Genomic DNA, 20,609 nt, shown 5'->3' on the forward strand with positions numbered 1-20,609 from the left:
TAAAGCACTCAATTCACGAACTCAAGCTATATTATACACTCAAAACCACAAGTGTCAAGTTGAAACCGCAATTGAAATTTTGCCTGCAATTCGGTTATGGCATGTACCTAAATTGACTGCCAAAACTCGCAATGTAATAAATCTAAATTAACTGCAAACTTTAGTTTGATGTAACTAGTTGGAATTTTAATGGGTCGTTTAACAGCAGGCCACTTCAAAGAATACTTTTACTTTTTCCAAAATGTAAATCATGTTGATAACCAAAGTGTTTGACAAAACTTATTTTGCATTTTTAATTTTTTTACATGCATGTAGACTGTGAGAAACAGAAGTCGAACACATTAACTGCCAATTAAATAAGTTGCATTAACAAGCACACGTAACTTAACACTGAAGGCTGATATTCTTACTTCTGAAAACTGACGGCTTGTCAGTAACGTAATCTGTTATTTTTCAACACTCTACAACAAATGCACTAACATTAAAAACATAAAATTTGTACATTTAAATACGAAATTAAACTTACAAAACGTTTTAAATAAAACACTACATCTGCTAGTCAAAAGCCCTGGCCAGTTATTTGATGCTCGAAACTAAACTCTTGCTTCAGAAAAATGACAAGTTAAGTATTTTTAAGCTACACTTTTTAATAAATGCAAAAACAACTAAATTTGTTATTCAAGTATTATTAATGTTATTAAACATTAAAAGTATCGCTGGTACTTCTGCTATTGTCAGTCTTGAGCCAGTAATTTGATACCAAGATAAATCTTCCTATTTCAGAAAAGTGACATGCTCGTCAGTAACGTAACAAAACTTTCAACAAAATCTTCATGCTCTGTTGGTTTTGTTAACTCGTCGCGCTTGAATAAACATATTGACAAGTTGTTGTTTATTAGAAAACTTGTTGAAAATTTCGTGGTTTGTACACAATAGATGAATGTTTTTTGTGCAAATAAGGTCTACTTATTGTGTACAGAAAAATAATATAAAAGAATATGATTTAGTTTTAAAACAGAATATGAATTTAGAATTAATGAATAGAATTAGAATGAATTTAGAATATGATTTAGGTTTGTTTTTAAAAGCGTTTCTGCTTGTTTTGATTTTCGTATGTTATAAAATGTAAATGTTAAATATTGGCACTATATATATAATATCATACAATGAGTATAAGTTGTTATTCAAATAAAGTGTTTTCTGTATATCTTTTAGTCTTTTTTTATTTTACAATAATTGGATAAAAGTATGAAATAAAATACATTGATATTTGATTGGCTTAATATTTGTTTCTAAAATAGGTGTGAGAATGTTTCGAGTTCAATTAATCTTACTATGTTAAGTGTAAGAGACAGTTTTGTCATACCAGATAAATACTTAAGATAAAATTTTTATTATTATAAGTTTGATTGATAAATTGAATAGTGTTTTTTTATTAGTTTTACCTAAAAACTGTTTAAAAAATCTATTTGTTTCAAATTCACAGATGAGTATGTATTTATAAAGGTTTAATAATTTTGATAGTATATTAGAATCTAGAAAAAATATTTTGAATGATGGAAAATATGATGATGAAAAATAAAATATTCTGTATACAGTTTAGTAGTTTTGATATCTATCTAGCTGTTATTAAATAAAACATCGTTCATTTTAAATTTGTTTGTGATAAGTCCTAAGATAAAAGCATAATGTTTATTTGTAGATGGCTGAATAATTAAAAAGGTGCTGTCAGGCAAAACATATTTATTGGTAAATATCATCACCCGGTTGAAATATAATATTTTATTTAAGTATATTTATTTCTACCAATTAAATATTAATAACGGTCGGCATTTATCTTAATGAAATCAGTAAAACTTCAAATTACTGAATCTTCTTATTTGGTCATTTTAAATCAACAAGCATGCTAACAATTAAAACTTGAACTATATTTGAACTATGTCAATACATAAATAAAAACGAAGCTTTTCATTAAGTTTGTTTTTGTAAACATTAGAAGCTTGTGTGTTTAAGGTTTATCTGTTTTGAAACGTACCTTTGTTTGAAATTAGTTTATTGACCCTTGGATAGTTTGTAATCCTAATTAATCTCGATAAAATATAATAAACTTTTATATATAGGTAATATGCATAATAAATTTAAGTTTATTACTAAGAGTACTACACACCTTTTTAACTTACCAGACAATATAAAATCCACTAATGATAAACTTCTGCATAATTCAATAAACATAAGAGATGTACTTTTAAACTTCCTGACAATAAAATCACAAAAAAAGTTAAATTATAAACTTGTAAATATTTGTCTTAATAAAACTTAATAACCGTAGAAAAAACGTCCTCTTTAGTAAATGTTAAATCAATACACACAGTACAGTTTAAAGTTTAAGCTTTATAACTCAGGTCAAATTTTTCAAAAAAATTAACTTTTGAAAAAAACTTCAAAACATGTTTTTTTTCTTTAACCTCATTTCAGTGTACATGTTTGTTATTCATTATTTTTCTCAAATACTGTCAGAAAGAAATATCAAAGTACGTTAATGAAGTCAAAAAAATTTTAACAAAAATTTAAATGGATACGGATATTTTTTATCTTAATAGAAAAACGTAAATAGTTCTCAAAAACAAACTTGTGTGAACTTTGTGCTCCGATATATGAAAAAAAAAACTTGTTTTTTGTACGTACTAAAGTTTTGTCACGATTTTTATAGTTGTTTTAATTAATATATATGCAACGCATCAATGACAGTAAATTGTCGTTGTAAACATGAAAAAGAATGTTTTACATTCAAAATTGTGTACAACTTTACTTAAAAAAGTTGTTTTTTTTATGTAAGAAGCTTTTCATGCTCAATTTCAAGTTTTGCTCGCAGAAAAGTTTTTTTTTGAAATTAATACTTTTTTAATACGACTAAAATGTTGTGAAATTCTAATTTGTACCTTTGATCTTAACTTTAGAAAATTTGGATTTCGGTCTCTTAGGTATTTCTGTCGTTTTGAAAACATCGATTTTTCTGTTTATATTAAACAATTAAAAAAAAAATTAAATTCGTGCCCAATGACTCTATTGATGGCATTTTGGTTTGATCATGAAAAAAAAACAACAACTATTCCGCCTATTTTAATTGCTTTCTGCAAATACTTATTGTAAGTTTTACAATTGCTGCGTGCATAATTACTTTGAAGTTACTGCATTCAATTAAATTAAACCATCAACGATTGACATAGTTCTGTCATATAGAGTTTTATTAGTAACAACTAGTGTTAAGGTTAATTGTAACTTTAGGCGTTATTTAATTTTTTTTTTCATAATTTTAACACTCTTGCAAACTACGTTATGCCATATTTAAGTATAAGTATAAATTGTAAGATCAGATATTATTTTTTACAATTTTTATCATAGTTTAAGCAATCTTTCAATGTCAATAACAATATGCTGTATTTAAGCAAAAAAATCCTAAAATTTAAAAGTTTTTTTTTGTATTTTCCTTTAATTTAAATCATTTGGCAGAATAGAATTCATTTGCAGATATTGTATTTTAATTAGTTGCTATTTTTTGCAACATTTAACCTAAATTTACTAACACCTAGTTCCCTTTTATTTCAGCCAGCTTTTATTATTTTCAGAAATATTTTTCTAACGAAAACGGTACAACGAAAAAGGCTTATTACTTTTGTACATCATAAGACAATAAGTAACCATGAATATAAAAAACAGTTTTGCTTCCCTAAAGTTTCTTCCAATTTATTGACCCTTTAATTTACAAACTGTACCACAATCTGAATTTGATAAATGAAAATTACTTATATCGCAATTTCGTAAAGTTTTATTACATTTACTCGCATTGGTTGAACGTTTACGGAGTTTACATAAAACTTAAAACAATTTAGTTTAAATCTAAATCACTTTGTTTACTTTGTAAAAAGTTTCTTTGGTGATGTTATGGTCACACGTTGTAAAAATTTTTCCTATGATTTGAAAGTCTTGAGTCTTAACAAAGATAACCGAAAAATATATTCTCAATATAAACACTAAAAATTAAAACTTGTTTTATGATAACTGTCAGAAGTTTAAATAAAAGTTGAATTTTATACAAGTTGAACTACTTTTTAAAATAACAACCGCAAAAATGTTGTGAATATAAATATTCAATCAGTACACATATTTGATCTTACTAACAAATCTTGTTCACTTACGACTGTCAAAAAAAGTTATTTAAGTTGTAATTTTATTGAACTTTGTTCTTAAACATAAAAAAATAGTTTTTCACAAAATAAAGTGTTTCATGATGACTTTTTAACTTTTTCATGCAAAATAAATACTTTTCATGTCGCTGTTTTTGTAACGTAAAAACATTTTTAGCATTAAAATGTAATTTTTGTACTTTAATTTACACTGTTGCTATTAATAGATCTTGTTCACTTAAAAAAAACATACTGAAAAATTTTAAACTTCTTTTGAACTTTGTTTTTCAGTGTGCAAATATGTTGTTTTTGACAACTTGAACTTATTCATACAAGTATAAGTTTGTTTGACACACCAAGCCATTTGTAACGCAGAAAAATTCTTATAATATTGAAAAAGCATATTTTTGTTACTTAAACCTCAACTTATTTTTTAGAATATTTCAAGAAGTTTTTGTTGTCTACAAAACTTATTTTTTACGAACAATTTTGCAATTTGACACCAGTTTAAGGTCTTGTTAGATACAAAGAAATATGCACTCCTCTTTAAATCACTTTTAATTTAAATGTGATTGTTTTTGTTCAGATTTTTGATATTTTTGTAAACCTCACTTGGCTTTAAATTAGTTCTGGTGGCTTAAAATTTTTATTAAATTTTACTTGTTTATCAAATTTTTTTCTTTCGAAAACCAGTTTTTAAACTTTGCTTATTACTTGTGTCATAACAAATCTTTAGATCTCTTTGTAGTTCCACACACTTTTTTTGAAAATTTACAACTTTTGTTTTTAGACTAATCAAATTTATTTACTTTTTAAACCTCAGAGTAGTTCTGGTGGCTTTGGGCAAAAAAATTAATTAAATCCTTTTCTTCTGAAAACCTGTTTTTAAACTTTGTTTATTACTTGTGTCATAACAAATCTTTAGACCTCTTTGTAGTTCTTCACACTTTTTTTGAAAATTTAAAACTTTTGTTGTATAATGAGGGCAAGATGATTGATTACTTTATGACGTCACATTGACCTTCCTGACCACCCTTCAAAATGAAAAATAATCCTAATAAGTTGCTGGAAATTAAAAAGAGTTTCGATTTCCTGTATAAGTTGATTGTTTTAATTTAGTTCGGCTAATTTAAACCGCAATCTCAATATGATGAATTATTATCTTGTTGTAAGGCTTGTTACATAAAGTTTTCAATTAAATATTGTGTTTTGTTAATTGAGGGTTGAAACCTATTAGTTCCTAATTAAACTTTGACATAAAAAATACCATTTCTTTTATATTTAAATCCGTTTCATAAAGCCGTGATTTTTTTCTATGTTTGATTAGTTTAAAAATCATAAAACAGCTCAAGTATATCAAAGTTTTTGTATTTTTTCAAATTGCTTATTAAAATGGATCTTTTCAACCTAATACAGTATTTATTTTTTATATTATAATTTTAAACATCCTAGAAACAAAATAACTCTATAAAACACCAAAAGAAATAAAAACTTTGAAATAAATACTTAGTTTTTCCTTAAAGTACCAAATATACCACACTGACAATTATATATTTTCACTCTTTTCAAAATCCTGTTATTATTTCTCGAAACTGAATGAGATTAAGTTCTTTTTTAAAGCGGATTACTTGAAAGTTCTAAGAAGTTAATCTTGTTTCGAGTATCCAGTTATGAGTTGATAGTTTTTGTTGGTTGAAATAACATACTTAAGTATATCTGGTTACTATGAGTGTTGAGTTTACGATGTTATGGTGTAATAATATTAAATATTTCAAACAAAAATGTTTGTAATAAAACTCAAAGTGCACTGAAATCATTTTATCTTATTTTCATGCCGAAAATATTTGTAATAAAAACAACCAAAGCATATTATTCTATATCCGTGTAATTTGATTAAGTATTTATAAAAAATATATCTTTGAAACGAAAATAGCTTTGTTATATCACACCAAACTTACTGAGTTATTTTAAACTGAGTTTATTATACTTATAAATGAAAGTTTATTTTTTTATTAATTCTTCTTAAAATAAAATATAACCTCAGTTGTTTTTGTTTATGTTTTTCTCAGAAGCTATAAACATCATACAACACTTATCCGGTTTCACAGTATTGGTTTTATTTTGGTAATATTACATATATTCCAATTGTTTTAGTTTACCTAAACTGACTTATAACTAATTAGAATTTGAATGTCTACTGTGAATCTATAATGTGTACGTAGGTAATGAAGTTTAATTAATATAAACATAATTTTTTTATTAAATATTTTACACAAAGCTAAGTAAAAACATCTAGCAATACTATGAGTTTAATGTATAACAATGAAAAAAACTAAATATAACAACTTAATTTTATACAGAACTCAACAAAGACATAGTAGTCAGGATAGTATGAAGTACAAATCAAACACACAACAACCAAGTAGTACAAATGTTAAGAAGCAGCCAGTTGTTCAAGAACCAGTTAAATACGAACCTCCAGTAGTTAAACAATTGCCCAAAGTTCCTCAACTTACAGTGGATGTTAACAAGGTTTGTTTTATTATTTTGTATTTATTGTTTATTAATATGTAGTTAAACAACTGCCTAAAGTTCCCCAGCTTACAGTGGATGTTAACAAGGTTTGTTTGTTTTATTACTTATTACTATTTATTATCTTGTTAAACAATCGCCTAAAGTTCCTCAATTAAATGTAGATGTTAATAAGGTTTGTGTGTTTTAATATTTATTTATTATTTTTTTATATATTGTTATTGTTTATTATTGTTAAACAATTGCCTAAAGTTTTAAAACTCACAGTTGATGTTAATAAGATTTATTTGTGATTATTATAATGTTTTTTTATTTCATAACTTCCTTATAGTAATACATATTATAAAAATGACAAGCTATATTATCACACATATATATGTATATATAAGCATAAAAGTATAAATATAAATATAAAACAGCTGTCTAAACTATTGTTTTCACATAATTAGATAAATATATATGTATATATTTATATTCAGTAAACTTATTTTCACCTATCAAGTTTATTTGAGACGACACTGTTACCATAAAATCTGGTTTGTGTCTTATATATTTGATAAGGTTTCACTTATTTGAATTAGCTTTTTATTCCACTCAACAGACGGGAAGACTGTCATCGAAAGAACTGCAAACAGCAATATCTGAGTGGGAAGTTGTTAAGAAATATCAACCTCATTATAATTCAGATGATGAAAATTTCAATTTGGAACCATCGAGTCCCATACTGAAATCACCTTGCGCTGAGAGGGAGATATTGAAAACTGTGAGTTTGAGTAGAATTAAATGATATTTTTATTTTAAATATAGTCCTATATTGAAATCACCTTGAGCTGAGACGGAAATATTGAAAAATCTTAGGTTTTAGTTTAAAAAAAAGTGAAATTGTTCACTTATTTGATGTTTGTGATGAGTAAATTTTTTTTATATTTCAGGTTTTTTGTAGCAACGTTAAAATGAACTTTTTAAACCAAAAAAACTGTTTTATCTTAAGCCATTCATGTTGAAATACAAATACGTTAGCTGTTTACATAGTTTATAACTAACTTTAATGAATTAGTTGAAAAAAATATTTATTTGGTTGTAAATAACTTAATTGATTTAAACTTAATTTTTTCTTGACCACAAACTGCATACTTTACCGCACAAAACTCAAAAGAAAAAAAAAGCTTAACATAATTCAATTATGTTGATAGGTTGACATTTTAACTTTTAAGTTAGCTATAATATTACCAACTTTGAAAAATTGAAACAAGTATTTTCGCGGTCAAAACTACTGCCTTAGATGCATAAATTTCCCATGCATTAAAATAGTAAATAAATAATAATGCTGCCAAAAATTAAGTTAAAAAGGGTTTGGTTATGAGGACTAGATGGTACATCAAAGTTAAAATAATGATACAGTTGTTTGATCTTTTAGTATTTGTATTTACCTAATTCGGATTATACCAATAAGTACAACAATTAGTAATTAGTATTTTTTAGTAAAAAATTTAAAATTATCAAAGAAGGATCGAATAAGGCAATTCTATTAAGGTTTTCTTTTGCTCCCAAAGCTTAGATTAATTAGAAATTAAGTTTGCCTTAATTTCGAACAATATCTCTTATTAATTTTTTTGATTATTTTTATCATTTTTTTTTTTTCATTTTCAAAAATTAAATTATTTGAGGATTGTTGTTAAAAAGTCACAAAACACATTTTGAACAAAGATACTTTGTCTAATGTTTTTATTTTAATATTTCTATAATTTTATTCTAACAAAGTTCATTAAAGATTACAATATTCTTATTGTTTAAATGCTATTCAAGACGTTTTTTGCCACAAGTTTTTGTTTTTAAAACAAATTAAATAAAGATGAAAATTTGCAAGCGAATATAATTTTATGTGCTTGTCAATTTTTAAATTTGAATGTTTGACCGCAGAAATCATGTTCCAATTTCATATAGTTTCCTGTCATATATAAAAAATCAAACTTTTAAAACATATTTAAAAATGTTGTTATGATCCAAAATATCGCAGTTAAAAAGTATTTAAAAACTCAAAAGTTTATGGTTTTGCATTTTAAAGTTTTTGACTTAAAACAGTAAGAACTAAAAGCATACGATTTAGTCTGCATTTTTTCAAAATTAGGAACTAACTCTTATGCAGTTTAAAGTCTTATGCTTCAAAAACCACAGAACGAGATTGAAATCACGAAAGTTTGGTTTTTAACACATCTGTTCTTAGAAATAACAGACGAAGTTCTCTCAAAAAATTCGTATTTACGTTTTAAACAAAATTACCACAAGTCTTCTTGTCATATGTTGACACCAAATAATTCCCTGTGTAAACTGCTTTTTAAACATTTTTCAATTATATTTATCTTGTGCTTAAACATCACAAGACTCTTTACGAAGCTCGTGATGTAAACTACTGTTATTTTGGTTTTCAGTAACAGTCTCCAAAAATAGATTTATAAGTAATTTAAATTGAAGTCTTGTGCTTTTAAGACCACAAACTAATGCAAAAGTCCCTAAAAAAACATGCAAAATTTAATTTTTAATTTTGAGAAATGTAATATTATTTTCTATATAAAGTTAAAATTTTTGTTAACATATATATCAAGTTTTAAATGAAAGGGTAAAATAATTGAATGCATTTCGGTTATGATCAAGTTAAAAGTTGAAATTGACAATAAGAATTCTCAACGAAGTGATTTGATAAATAGTATTTTTAAAACACCATAATGTGATGACGAATAAAATTTTAAAAGTAATATTTTGTTGGAAATATATGCAAATCATGTATTTGAAAATTCTTGTGTTTGAAACACAAATAATTAGATTATTAAAAACTCCTTATGGTGAAAGCTTAGTTTCAGTCTTTAAATAGATAAAACAATATGACTAATTGTAAGATTTGTACAGCTTCTCTCAGTGAAGTTTGATCTCTTATAAAAATGTCGCAATTTTAATAGATTGAGACAAATATAAAGTCAGCAGACCACAATGTTTTATAAATAAATTGTTGGCCAAGTGTTAAAAATTCGAAATAAAAAGTTTTGGCGTTGCATTTTAATCTTGTTTTAGAAACCACACAAAATGAAATAAATTAAATTTTCAAGAGTTTAGTTTCTACATGTTTATTTACTTACATTGTGTATTGTAATATATTTTTTAAAAGTTTACATTTAGCAAATATAGCACAAAAACATATGTTTTAAGACATTTTTATAATAAGTTTTGCATCAAACTTTCGAACAATATTTAATGAATCAGTTGTCAGTCTAGTATTAAACGATATTTTACTAAAATAACAAGTTTTGGAGTCTGTTTTATTTTGTTCTAGAAACCGCCATATTTTCATAAAATTTACAAAAATTTGCTTTTTAATTTTTTTAATTATTTGTAGTGCGTTTCTCGATATGCATAATAAGTAACAAACATAATAACTTCCAAATAAGATATAAAGAGTAAAGGTCCCATATTCATTAGTTCACATATTTTAAAACGTTTTAAAATTTTCAATGACCTAAATAAAATAAAATTATAAATCTACGAAGTAAGATTATTGAATTTATTACTAAGTCATGATTACACCTGTCTTGTTACTCATAAAAATATTGTAAATAAGAATTCGCAAGTCTATATGAGTTTAAAGTATCAGTGAAATAGTTTTTATACAAATTTTTCTGTTTTTATTCAGCTTTATCGCCTGAGATTTTTGAACTTAACTATAAAACAGCTGTGTAGTTCAGTATTTTTATTTGATAGTTTTTATTAACACAACAACTTCTTACTAATAATTAAATTTTTTGGTGTGTTTGTGGTCTTTTTTATTGATTCTTATTAAAATTAGTCATACAAATATATTTTTATAAAAAAATTATTATGATTATTTTTTAACAGATAAAAATAATTTTACTTAAATATAGTTTTTGTTAAATAAATAATATTATTGAACGTGATAGTTAATAACTAAAATAAAAAATAAGAACTAAAATTAGTTAGTTTATTATTTTTATTCAGCTGGAAGGAAAGCAACCGTCCTTACTAATCCCACCCACCAACCAGAATCACCATGGTAACCAGCAGCAACCTCCCGTAACAACAACACCGGTTGCTACGGAGAAACTCGTTGCTAAGCTACCAAGCAGCATGAAGCTGAAGAAGAAGAAACAGACTACTAACAGCAAAACTGATCAGAACAACAAGAATATTGTTAACAACAACCACGAAAATCATGTTTTGCAGTTAGTAATTGAAAATAATATTTATTAATATAATTATAAGAAAGTTTTTAGAAATTTTAAAAAATAAGAAAATTAATATCGAATGCCTAAGTTATAATGTTTATTTTACTTATCAAATTTTATATTTAGTGTTTGTAAAATACATATAAAAAGCTGTAAGAAATAGTTTGATTATGAGGTTTTTAGATTTTGTAACTTAAGCATTTCAAACAGCACTATACAATTTTCATAAAGAATTTTTTAAATTAATTGCGAAGTTTGTCTAAAGTTACAGCTATAATCAATTTTTACAGATGGTTCACGAAAAATTAAAAACTTTAAAGTTTATGACCAACTAATTTATTTTTTGTTTAATACTTACTAAATGTCTAATCAATCATTAGATCAAATAATCACCTGACCTAATCAATCAAATTTCTCGAAAAGTTATTTCAATGAGCCAACGTTAAAAAAACTTAATTAAGATGCTACATCAACAATATATATATTTTTATTTTTCATAGCAGACTTATAAAAGTTTTTGGACTTAAGAAACAAAAAACTTTAGATGGGAATATGATGTGTGTATAATCAATAAATAAAATGATAATCTACAAATCTATTTAATTAATTTCCTAAAAATCATGAATGCACAATAATATTATTTTTATTGTGGTTTTTCATCTTTTTTTTTTGGTTTTCATATTGATAGACTTATAGACGTCTATATGGTAATTTTGATTTACATGGCAAAGTGAAATTAAATAATCGCATCTTAAACTTTGAAAAATATAAATTTAAGCTTTATGACATTTATTAATTTTATTAACATATCAAATTGCAGCAGTTTTAAGTTTACTGCATTCATTTAATGATCTAAAAAAACCCTTATAGCCATAATTTATTTAAAGGAATTTATTTGAATATAAAGGGCAATAGTACAAATAAATGCTTCAGATAAATAAATCATTTCAATACAAAATTAAAACTGAGTTAAACAATTAAAATACTTCAAAACAACTAATTCTCACAGTTTTCGGATAAAACTTTGTACATTTCAATGATCATTAAAGAGCTTAAAAAAGCTTCGATTAATTTTCTTAAAAGCGATGTTTAATAAAAAATAATAGAAGTAATTAATTATGACAAAATGTAAATGTTTCGTAATCTTTACTAAATAAACAAAAATAAATACGTATATAGTTTAAATAGTTCGGCAATGTTGGAACGCGATAAACTTCGCCTTCAAAACCTAATGAAAATAAATAAATAAGTTTAAAATATTGTTTATAACTGTATCATCATGCTGTTCAAATAGTAGTATTTTTTATTAGTAGTATCTAATTTCATTTCAGCTCAGCAATGTCCGAAAAAAAACGAACTATGCCTACAAAACGTGATGAAATATAAATAAATTAGTTTAAAACTTTGTGTAATAAACTATATCATCATGCTGTTTAAATATAAAAAAATTATAAAATAATTTCATTTCAGTTCTGCCATGCTCGAAAGAATTAAACTATGCCTACAAAACCTGATAAAAATAAATAAATAATTATCATAACAATTAGAAAGTCGGTACATATACATCAGTAAATATTATATTTACATTTCAGCTCTGCCATGCTTGAAAGAGACGAACTACGCCTACAAAACCTGATAAAATACAACTATATAGTTTTAAGTAAATAAATTAAATATATTATTAATTAAAATTTCTTCTTTTACAGCTCAGCAATGTTGGAACGAGACGAACTCCGCTTACAAAACCTGATGAAGTACAACGACGAAACGTATGTTGGAAATGAAAACGAGCAGAGACAACTGGAAGAACTTCAGAGGCAGTTGGATGAGCTCAATAGGAACGACACCAGTAAGGGATTCTTCAGTTGTTTCGTTGAAAAGCATAATGAGGAGGAGAACAAGAACAAGGCGGATCTTTTCTGGAAGGACATGGATACGAGGTCTTTGAGATTTGTGTAAAAGTATCTGCATGAATAAAAAAAAATTATAGACAAATTGGCTCTTTTTAAAAGGAAATGCTTGCTTTATTAGAAAATTTATATTGTATCTCATTAAATGAATTTAAAGATAGCTTTGCATTGCCTTTAGTTTTTAATAACAAATTATATAATATCTTTTAGTAGTTTTAGGAGTATTTAAAAAAAGTTTTGTACTTGATTTTTAGAGCATGAATTGAAAGTTTTTATAATTATTTTATGTCTACTCTAAGTAGTGTTTGCAATTTGTTGGAAAAAAACTAATAAACTCTTTATATTGTATGTTAAGTTGTTGTTATAATTTAAAATTTGTTTATTGGGATCAAAAAGGTTTAATTACACTAGTTTGAAAAAATAGTATTGGACTTTTTTTTATAAAGATCTTAGATCTATTTAAATATTTGAAAAAAATATTTTAGTTTAATCTATTGAATTTAGTAGCTTTATAGACCCTTATATAGTTGTGAATAATTTTTTTACCTTGAAAAGTTAATTGGGGTCCATTAAGTTTTTGTTTTAGAGTATTTACAAAAAATTTAAAACTGCTACAGTGATCTATGTGAAATAAACAAGTTAATATTTTGTTTAAAAAAGTACTACAGATTAAGTAATGAATGTGTTTTTGTTTTGTTTACAGAAGTAAACGAATATAGTACTTCTAACAAGTATTTTTTAGGCGTAACTACAGCAAATACTAATATTTTTTTTTAAATTCTAACACATTTATATATAATCTTCATTAAACTTCATAGTCTTCTCTTAGACCGCGGTTTGTTGATATAGTATATTGTTGTTAATATTTATTTATATTACCAATTTATATAGTTTGTGTCACCTACTTGAATATGAACGTTTCATGCTTGTGATAGTTTGTAAGTCTTGTCCTTAATTGTATTTTTTTTAAATGCTGTGAAAATTTCATTTCACCCAAATATTAGAAGTTAAAGGTGTCAAATCTAAATATCTTTTGTTTATTGAAAAAAAACTTATACGAATAAATAAATAAAAGATTATGATAAGCACAATCAAAATAAAGAAACTTTAAACCTATTATTCCAAATAAAAAATAAATAATATTTAAAATAAATGGAACTTATTTATTAGTTAAAACTGTTTTTTAGTTATATTTTTTAGTGATTACTAAATTCATTTTAAAACAGACTATTTATTTTAAATTTGTAAGTTTATTACTTGAATTTTGTATGAAAAAGCGTAATAATGTTCAAAAGCGATAAAATGACCAATACCTCTAAATATATTAATAACAAAACATAAAATAAAACCAATCAATGTATCAATAAAACATAAAACAATGTAATATTTTACAGATAAAAACATATTAAAGCCTAGGAATTGGATGCATTTTCTGTTGACTTTTTGTTCATTTGTTTTAAATGCTTTACGCTATGGTTAGAGGACGTAACATATATATATTATTAATAATACGCTACGGTTTTTTGATACAACTGTTTACCTAGCTTATCGATAGACTAGTTCATCATTCAAGTTATTAGATTGATAATAACATGAAAAATAAGTCAATACACTCATATTCAAGCATGTTGCAATAGTGCTTTAATAATATTACACACCTACAATTCCTTCTGACGAGCCTCAGTTCTACTGATTTTTGTAATGCACAATATTACATCATACTGTTTTTTTATTTTTTTGCATAACTTTTGTACAGTGCTTTTTATTTTGAATTTAATTGGCTGATGATTAAAGCTTTATGAAACATATGTACCATTATTTTTAAAATCTTACTTTTTCAATTAATTATTTAAAAGCCTTTCAAGTGGGCTCAGTAGAAGGTGTTCAAGTTTGAATAATAACCTTATTTTATATATATATATATATATTTGACTTATAGCTAATTTTCTTATGACGTCACTATTAAACACATTACTACCCTTCATTAAAACCAACTGAAGTAACATTGAAGCGTTATATACTAGTTTAACGACTTTTAACTTATTTTTAATACTTTAATCTTCTATGACGTCATAATCAAGTATACTACTTGTACAGACACGAGAGCATATTCTCCTCACCCTCGAAACCTGCGCAAAAAGTTGAGAAAGTTCCTCCGAAGAACATTTTCGAGCTGATGCTGTCGCCCGACGCGGGAGGAGGAACGAGTAAAAGTGAGGAGAAAATATTTTTTTTATTTTTGGTCTATTAATATTATGATTTGTCCTTTAAAAATAACCTACACTGAAAGTTATTACTTGGTTGTACCTAAATTAAGAAGAAATTTTTCAATAAAATAAGTTTCGAGTTTAATTATCTTTCTGTTTTATCTCTAAAAATGAAATAAACAGTACGATCTTTTAACGTAGACACACTGGATAATTTTAACATCATTTTCTCCTGTTCAGAGATACCAGCGGCTTCATCCATTACGTCTTCATCCAACAAAAATCAAGAGCATTCAAAAAACTTTTCAACAACCAATGAGCATTCAAAAAACTTTTCAACAACAAATGAGCATTCAAAAAACTTTTCAACAACCAATGAGCATTCAAAAAACTTTTCAACAACCAATGAGCATTCAAAAAACTTTTCAACAACCAATGAGCATTCAAAAAACTTGCACCCTCTCAGTGATCAGCCGGCTTGCGCTGGGAGCGGAACTGTCAACGCCGGCAACGCGACTACTGTGACGTCACAACCGGACGTCGCGTCGCACAAGGACGATGCGTCACAACACGAACGCGCGTCGTCCGATAATTTGGTGGAATCCGAATTTAAGGAGAAAATTGAAACGTTTCAGGATGTCGTTGTAAATGACGACGATTTTCCTGGCGACCAATTGGAAGACGAGATCGTCGTCATGGAAACTTTCGACGCGGAAGTAGTCGAGGAAACGGTGGTTTGCAACGATGACGTCATGAGTTCCGATTCGTATGACGATGACGTCAGAAACTTCGCGCGCGCCTTGCTCGAAGAGAGAAGTTCCGTTGACGAAACGGAAGTCGTCGCAAAGAAGAAGGTCTCCAAGGAAGAAGCTCCCAAGGTTGAGCCGAAGAAGGAAAAGTACAAAGTGGAAGCTCCTATTACTTCAAACTACAAACCCAGCAAGCAGGCGCTGGTCAAAAAGAAGGAGAAAAGGTCTTTGGAGGAGAGGAAAGACAGAAAGATGATACCGAGCAAGAAGAATTCGAAACAAAAGGTGCAGAAGAGAAAGAAGAACTTTCTCGAATCAAGCTCTGAAAGCTCGAGTTCTCTGAGCGATTTTTCAGACGATGACGATATTATTATGAACAAGTTGGTACCCGAGAGAAAAATGTCACCTCAGAGGAAAATGTCACCCAAGAAAGCGAAGCACAAGGTTCATTCCAGGGACGAGAGGATAAAATCTCCTCCCGCTGAAAAGAAGAAGAAAAATAGGGAAGAATCTATGGAGATCTCTTCTCCCAAACACCACAAGAAAGTCAAGCACAACAGGGACAGCCCCAAAAACAAACCGGTCAAAAGCAAGCACGAGAAAGCGAAGAGTAAACACTCGAGCGAAAAATCCGACAAGCCCAAGTCGTTGAAGCCGCACAAGCAAAAGAGCGTTCAATCGACTCCTACGCCTAAAAAGGAGCAGCCTAAAATTTTGAAGAAGAAAAAGAAGTCGCCTCTCAAGCGTCAGGAGAAAGTGCCTCTTTATAGCACTTCCAGCAGCTCGGAGAGCGACGGGTTCAATTTCGACGACGAAGTTCCGAAATGCGCACCTTCTAAACTCGACCCGAAGATTTTGGATTCTGAAGAAAGCGACGCGTCAAAAAGGCGCGAAAAATCAAAACTTCCCGATCTTTCAAACTTCTCGTCAACTTCGTCTTCCTCCAGCAGCGACGACTCGTACATGGAGGGATACATCAAAGAGATGATATCGAGACCGCAGGAGGAAGTCGAGAAAGTGAAGAGCAGGAAGCAGGGACAGAGCTCGTTTGAAAAACCCAAGAAAGACCCGAAACACGAGGACCAGCAGTCGAAGCAGAAAAATCTTAATAAATCTCAATCCTACAACGTGTGCTTGTCTTCAGACTCTAGCCTTGATGTCGACGCCAAGCTGCCCCAATCCGCTCCTCCCTACCAACACAGACCCCACGACAAGCAGTTGCCTGGCAACAAGAAGTCGTCGTTCGCGTCGCCATGCAGGAGTAAAGATCAACCCAAGTTCTCCAGCAAAGTGAACAAGAACAAGAAAAAGTTTTCGTCGCCACCAAGCACCAACTCTCCTTTCAGGTAAACAATAAATTAAGTATATCATTTAGTTTCACTTTTCTAAATATTTTTTTTATGAACAGAACACACATATATTTCACAAGTACTTTCGTTAATTTTTATAAATAATAATTTTAACTGTAAAACATGTGTAACTAATATTTTTAAAAATGTTCAGGTACAATAAAAACAAGGGTAGTATAAGAAAAACATTTATTAACAACTCTGTTTTTTTTTTGATAAATATTTTATAGTAATAAATACATATAGATCTTGCTTCAACAAAGAGATGCGTAAACCTTCTTTCGAGTCTTTCAAACCGGTCAACTTCAAACCTTCGTCGCAAAGCTTCTCATCAACCGACTCAGATAACAGCGACGATTCAGATCAACCTACATTGAACCTGGGCAAGACGTTGTCAGAAGAGGAACAGAAAAAGTTCATGGGCAACAAAGTGTTTTCAAACGTGCACAATAAGAACAAGTTTGAGAGGAAGGTGTCGAAAGATCACGGTGATAAGAGTAAGCAGTGGCTGCATAAGAACAAGAAGAAAAACAAGAAAAGTTCGCAGCAACCACAACAGGTATGAATTAGTTTTCATTGGCTTCGGATTTTAAGATTTTAAAACAAAATATAGTGTTAATATATAATTTAATACTTATAGATGTATCATATATTTAAGCCATGTCAAAAAAGTTTTAATAGCTTACTCCCAGCATATTTACAACATTCTACTTGATAAGTACCACTATATAACAGTTGTTACTAGTCTTTAAATATACTCTTTTACTATACTATCAAACACAAAACTAAAATTCATACTACTTCCTTTAATAAACTGTCTTTTTTTTCAACATAGGTAAAACCCCCATCAAGCAACCAACACCGCAAGATATCATGGCAATCTAGCAACAGTCCATCATACTCATCAAGTGATCACCACCCGAAAGTGTCGAAACTTATGAAGAAATCTTCAGGTTCACCTGCTGTGAACTACTTGAACAGCCCTTCCAGTGTGAAAGAGAAACTGAAGAACGAGTGGCTTGCATCCAGTGTTGATAAGGTTTGTAACTTAAATATGAAACAATAAAAAATTTGATACATGGTATGCTGTGTGTTTTTCTATAAATACAAGTACTCTTCTGTACATGAAAGACAACACTTAAATTTTTATTTTCATTGAGCTACACTAAAGAAAATCTAATTTACGGTTATAAACTTTAGTTATTTTGAGTAGTTTTTTGGTGTATGAAACAGCTTTTTATTAAAAAATAAATGCATTCACTAAATTTTCTTAATCAGATTTTAATTCGTTCATAACATTTTCAGGTATGTAACAAGTTCGACAAGCACCAAAAGAAGACATTCTCCCACCAACAACAACCTCAACCCGTGTTGAAGAAATCCGCGTCCCAGAAAGAAGCCAAACAGCAAGAAGTAGTTGATAAGAAGAAAACACAGGAACGAAGCAAGTCGGCATCAAGTAGTCACCATCATGACAACAAGAAAGTTTGCAATCTTAAGAGTATAAGGAAGACTTTGAGCAATCAGAGAAGAGGAACTCCTATTACGTCAAGTACTGAAAAAAGGTTTGACTCTTTAGTACAAAATTTATTTGATAAAAAACAAAAAACTATTACTATATACTAATATTTAAAAACTCAACCTCTAAGTGTTAAACTCTATAATTAACTTTTTTGTAAGTTTTTGATTATTCAACTATGTTTTGTAAAAAAAATAATTTATTTAAAATAGTAGTTAGCTTTCTTACAAACATATGATAAAATTATTATATCTGTAATTTTTAGGTTCCAACCGAAAAACAAGACCCAAATAAAATCCCCTCTTCGCCAACAGCAACCCCACAAGAAACCCCAAAACATTCCCCAAAACCAAAACTCGTACAAGGAAGATTTGAAGATGACTGACGACTCTAGCGAAGATTCCACCTCGTCAGATAACATGTGCGCGTTCAACACCGATGTAAGGAGAAAAGTTCCAAGTCAGCCTCATATTAGGAAGGAGTTTCATAATAGGGAATTACCCTACAACAAGCAGCAAAGTTGGGCTTCGAGCAATCTGACTTCGTCGAGTTCGGAGAGTTCGTCGGATTTCGAACCTGTTAAGGAGGTAAGTTTTTGTTTATTATCTTTTTTTAAATTTATTACATCTTTTTACACACTTCATCTATATTAATTATAATCTATAAACAGTTTGTAAAATAGTTGAAGTAAAGAGAAGTTATGGATATAAGTAGAGAAGTTTTACGCTTACCAATTCAATAAGAGTTTAACTTCTTTTAATAATGCGAATTGTGAGAAAATATTGACCTTAGTTAAATCAATAAAAAATGTTGCAAATCAATCAACCTAACTTTACCACAGGACGTAGTATCACCACTAGTTGAGGACAAACTGCAAATCGACGAGTCTTCTGCGTTGTACGACCAACAGGACAGGAAAGAACCTCAACAGAAGGAAACAAGTGGTAAGGAAGCAGTGAAGCAGGAACCAAAGATGTCCAAGCTGGAACTGGAGGAAGCTGCAGTGAGGAGCATCATAGATCCTGTCAGTAGCATTATTGCTCCTCATCAAGCTTCTCCGCAGAAGAAACCAAAGTTTGAAAGCAAAGTTAAAAAGGAGGTCAGGGTTTGATTATATGTTTTGATAGATCTCTGTACATTTGGAGGATAGTGGTATTTACGTTTTAAGTAGTTAAATAAATTTATTGTTCAAAATTCTATGTAAATAGTCTGTCGATGTGTCTCTGTTTGCAAAAAAAGATTTTGTCAATTTAAAAAAAAAAAAAAAAGACTAGTTTTTTAAAATATATTTAGACCTAGTGTTTTGTGTCTTTTTTAACAAACTTTAAAACACTACACAAAATTATAAACTAACTTAATATCTCAGGCAAGCAAACCAGATACTTCTTCCAATGTACAACCAGTTCAAGACGATGTTCAGAAACAATTGGACGATGAAGCGAAAGCAGCTGCTGATCTGTTGAGATCTGAAGCTGAAGAACAAGAACTAGCTGCTGCTGTTAATAGTATTTTCATGGATCCGTTTGGTACACAGAATAATAAGGTAAATATTTAGTTGTTAGATAGTCAATAGTTTTCAACTAAGCAGTTGTAAAAAGTAGAGTACTTTTTGTAGCCTTTTGACAACTATTTTACCAATAAAAAACATTTTCTGCTAAATTTGTATTTTTCGCCTTTAAAACTTTTAGTTGGTTGCCATTTATAATTTTTATTTATTTAGGCTGCATCAGATGATTGCGTAGATGAAGACAGCGATTATAACGACCTCAAGAACATTTCTCCTGATAAGAGAATCATTTCTCCTGAAAAGAAGTTATTTTCGCCCGAGAAGAAGTATGATGATGATCTCAGAAAAATATCTTCTGAGAAAAAAATCTTCTCGCCAGAGAAGAAGATGTTTACACCTGAAAAGAAAGAACTAGATGTG

The 20,609-nt window shown here is 28.3% G+C and overlaps 1 protein-coding gene across 6 annotated transcripts in view; it reads left to right on the forward strand.

Annotated features, from left to right (window-relative positions):
• The window catches only part of LOC145843305 (uncharacterized), a 116,760-nt gene that overhangs the window by 76,116 nt on the left and 20,035 nt on the right, over positions 1–20,609 (forward strand). For all 6 annotated transcript variants that reach the window (XM_082950802.1, XM_082950950.1, XM_082950958.1 and 3 more), the window contains 13 exons: positions 6,545–6,716; positions 7,318–7,479; positions 10,722–10,945; positions 12,655–12,888; positions 14,956–15,071; positions 15,306–17,160; positions 17,410–17,722; positions 17,999–18,202; positions 18,469–18,728; positions 18,948–19,269; positions 19,524–19,781; positions 20,049–20,225; positions 20,403–20,606. In XM_082950802.1, coding sequence (XP_082806928.1) covers positions 6,545–6,716; positions 7,318–7,479; positions 10,722–10,945; positions 12,655–12,888; positions 14,956–15,071; positions 15,306–17,160; positions 17,410–17,722; positions 17,999–18,202; positions 18,469–18,728; positions 18,948–19,269; positions 19,524–19,781; positions 20,049–20,225; positions 20,403–20,606 — 4,501 coding nt within the window. The remainder of the gene's footprint in view (positions 1–6,544; positions 6,717–7,317; positions 7,480–10,721; positions 10,946–12,654; positions 12,889–14,955; positions 15,072–15,305; positions 17,161–17,409; positions 17,723–17,998; positions 18,203–18,468; positions 18,729–18,947; positions 19,270–19,523; positions 19,782–20,048; positions 20,226–20,402; positions 20,607–20,609) is intronic.

The sequence above is a fragment of the Thalia democratica genome, chromosome 1 (genome assembly GCF_965202585.1).
Source record: "Thalia democratica chromosome 1, ktThaDemo2.hap1.1, whole genome shotgun sequence".
Lineage (NCBI taxonomy): Eukaryota > Metazoa > Chordata > Thaliacea > Salpida > Salpidae > Thalia > Thalia democratica.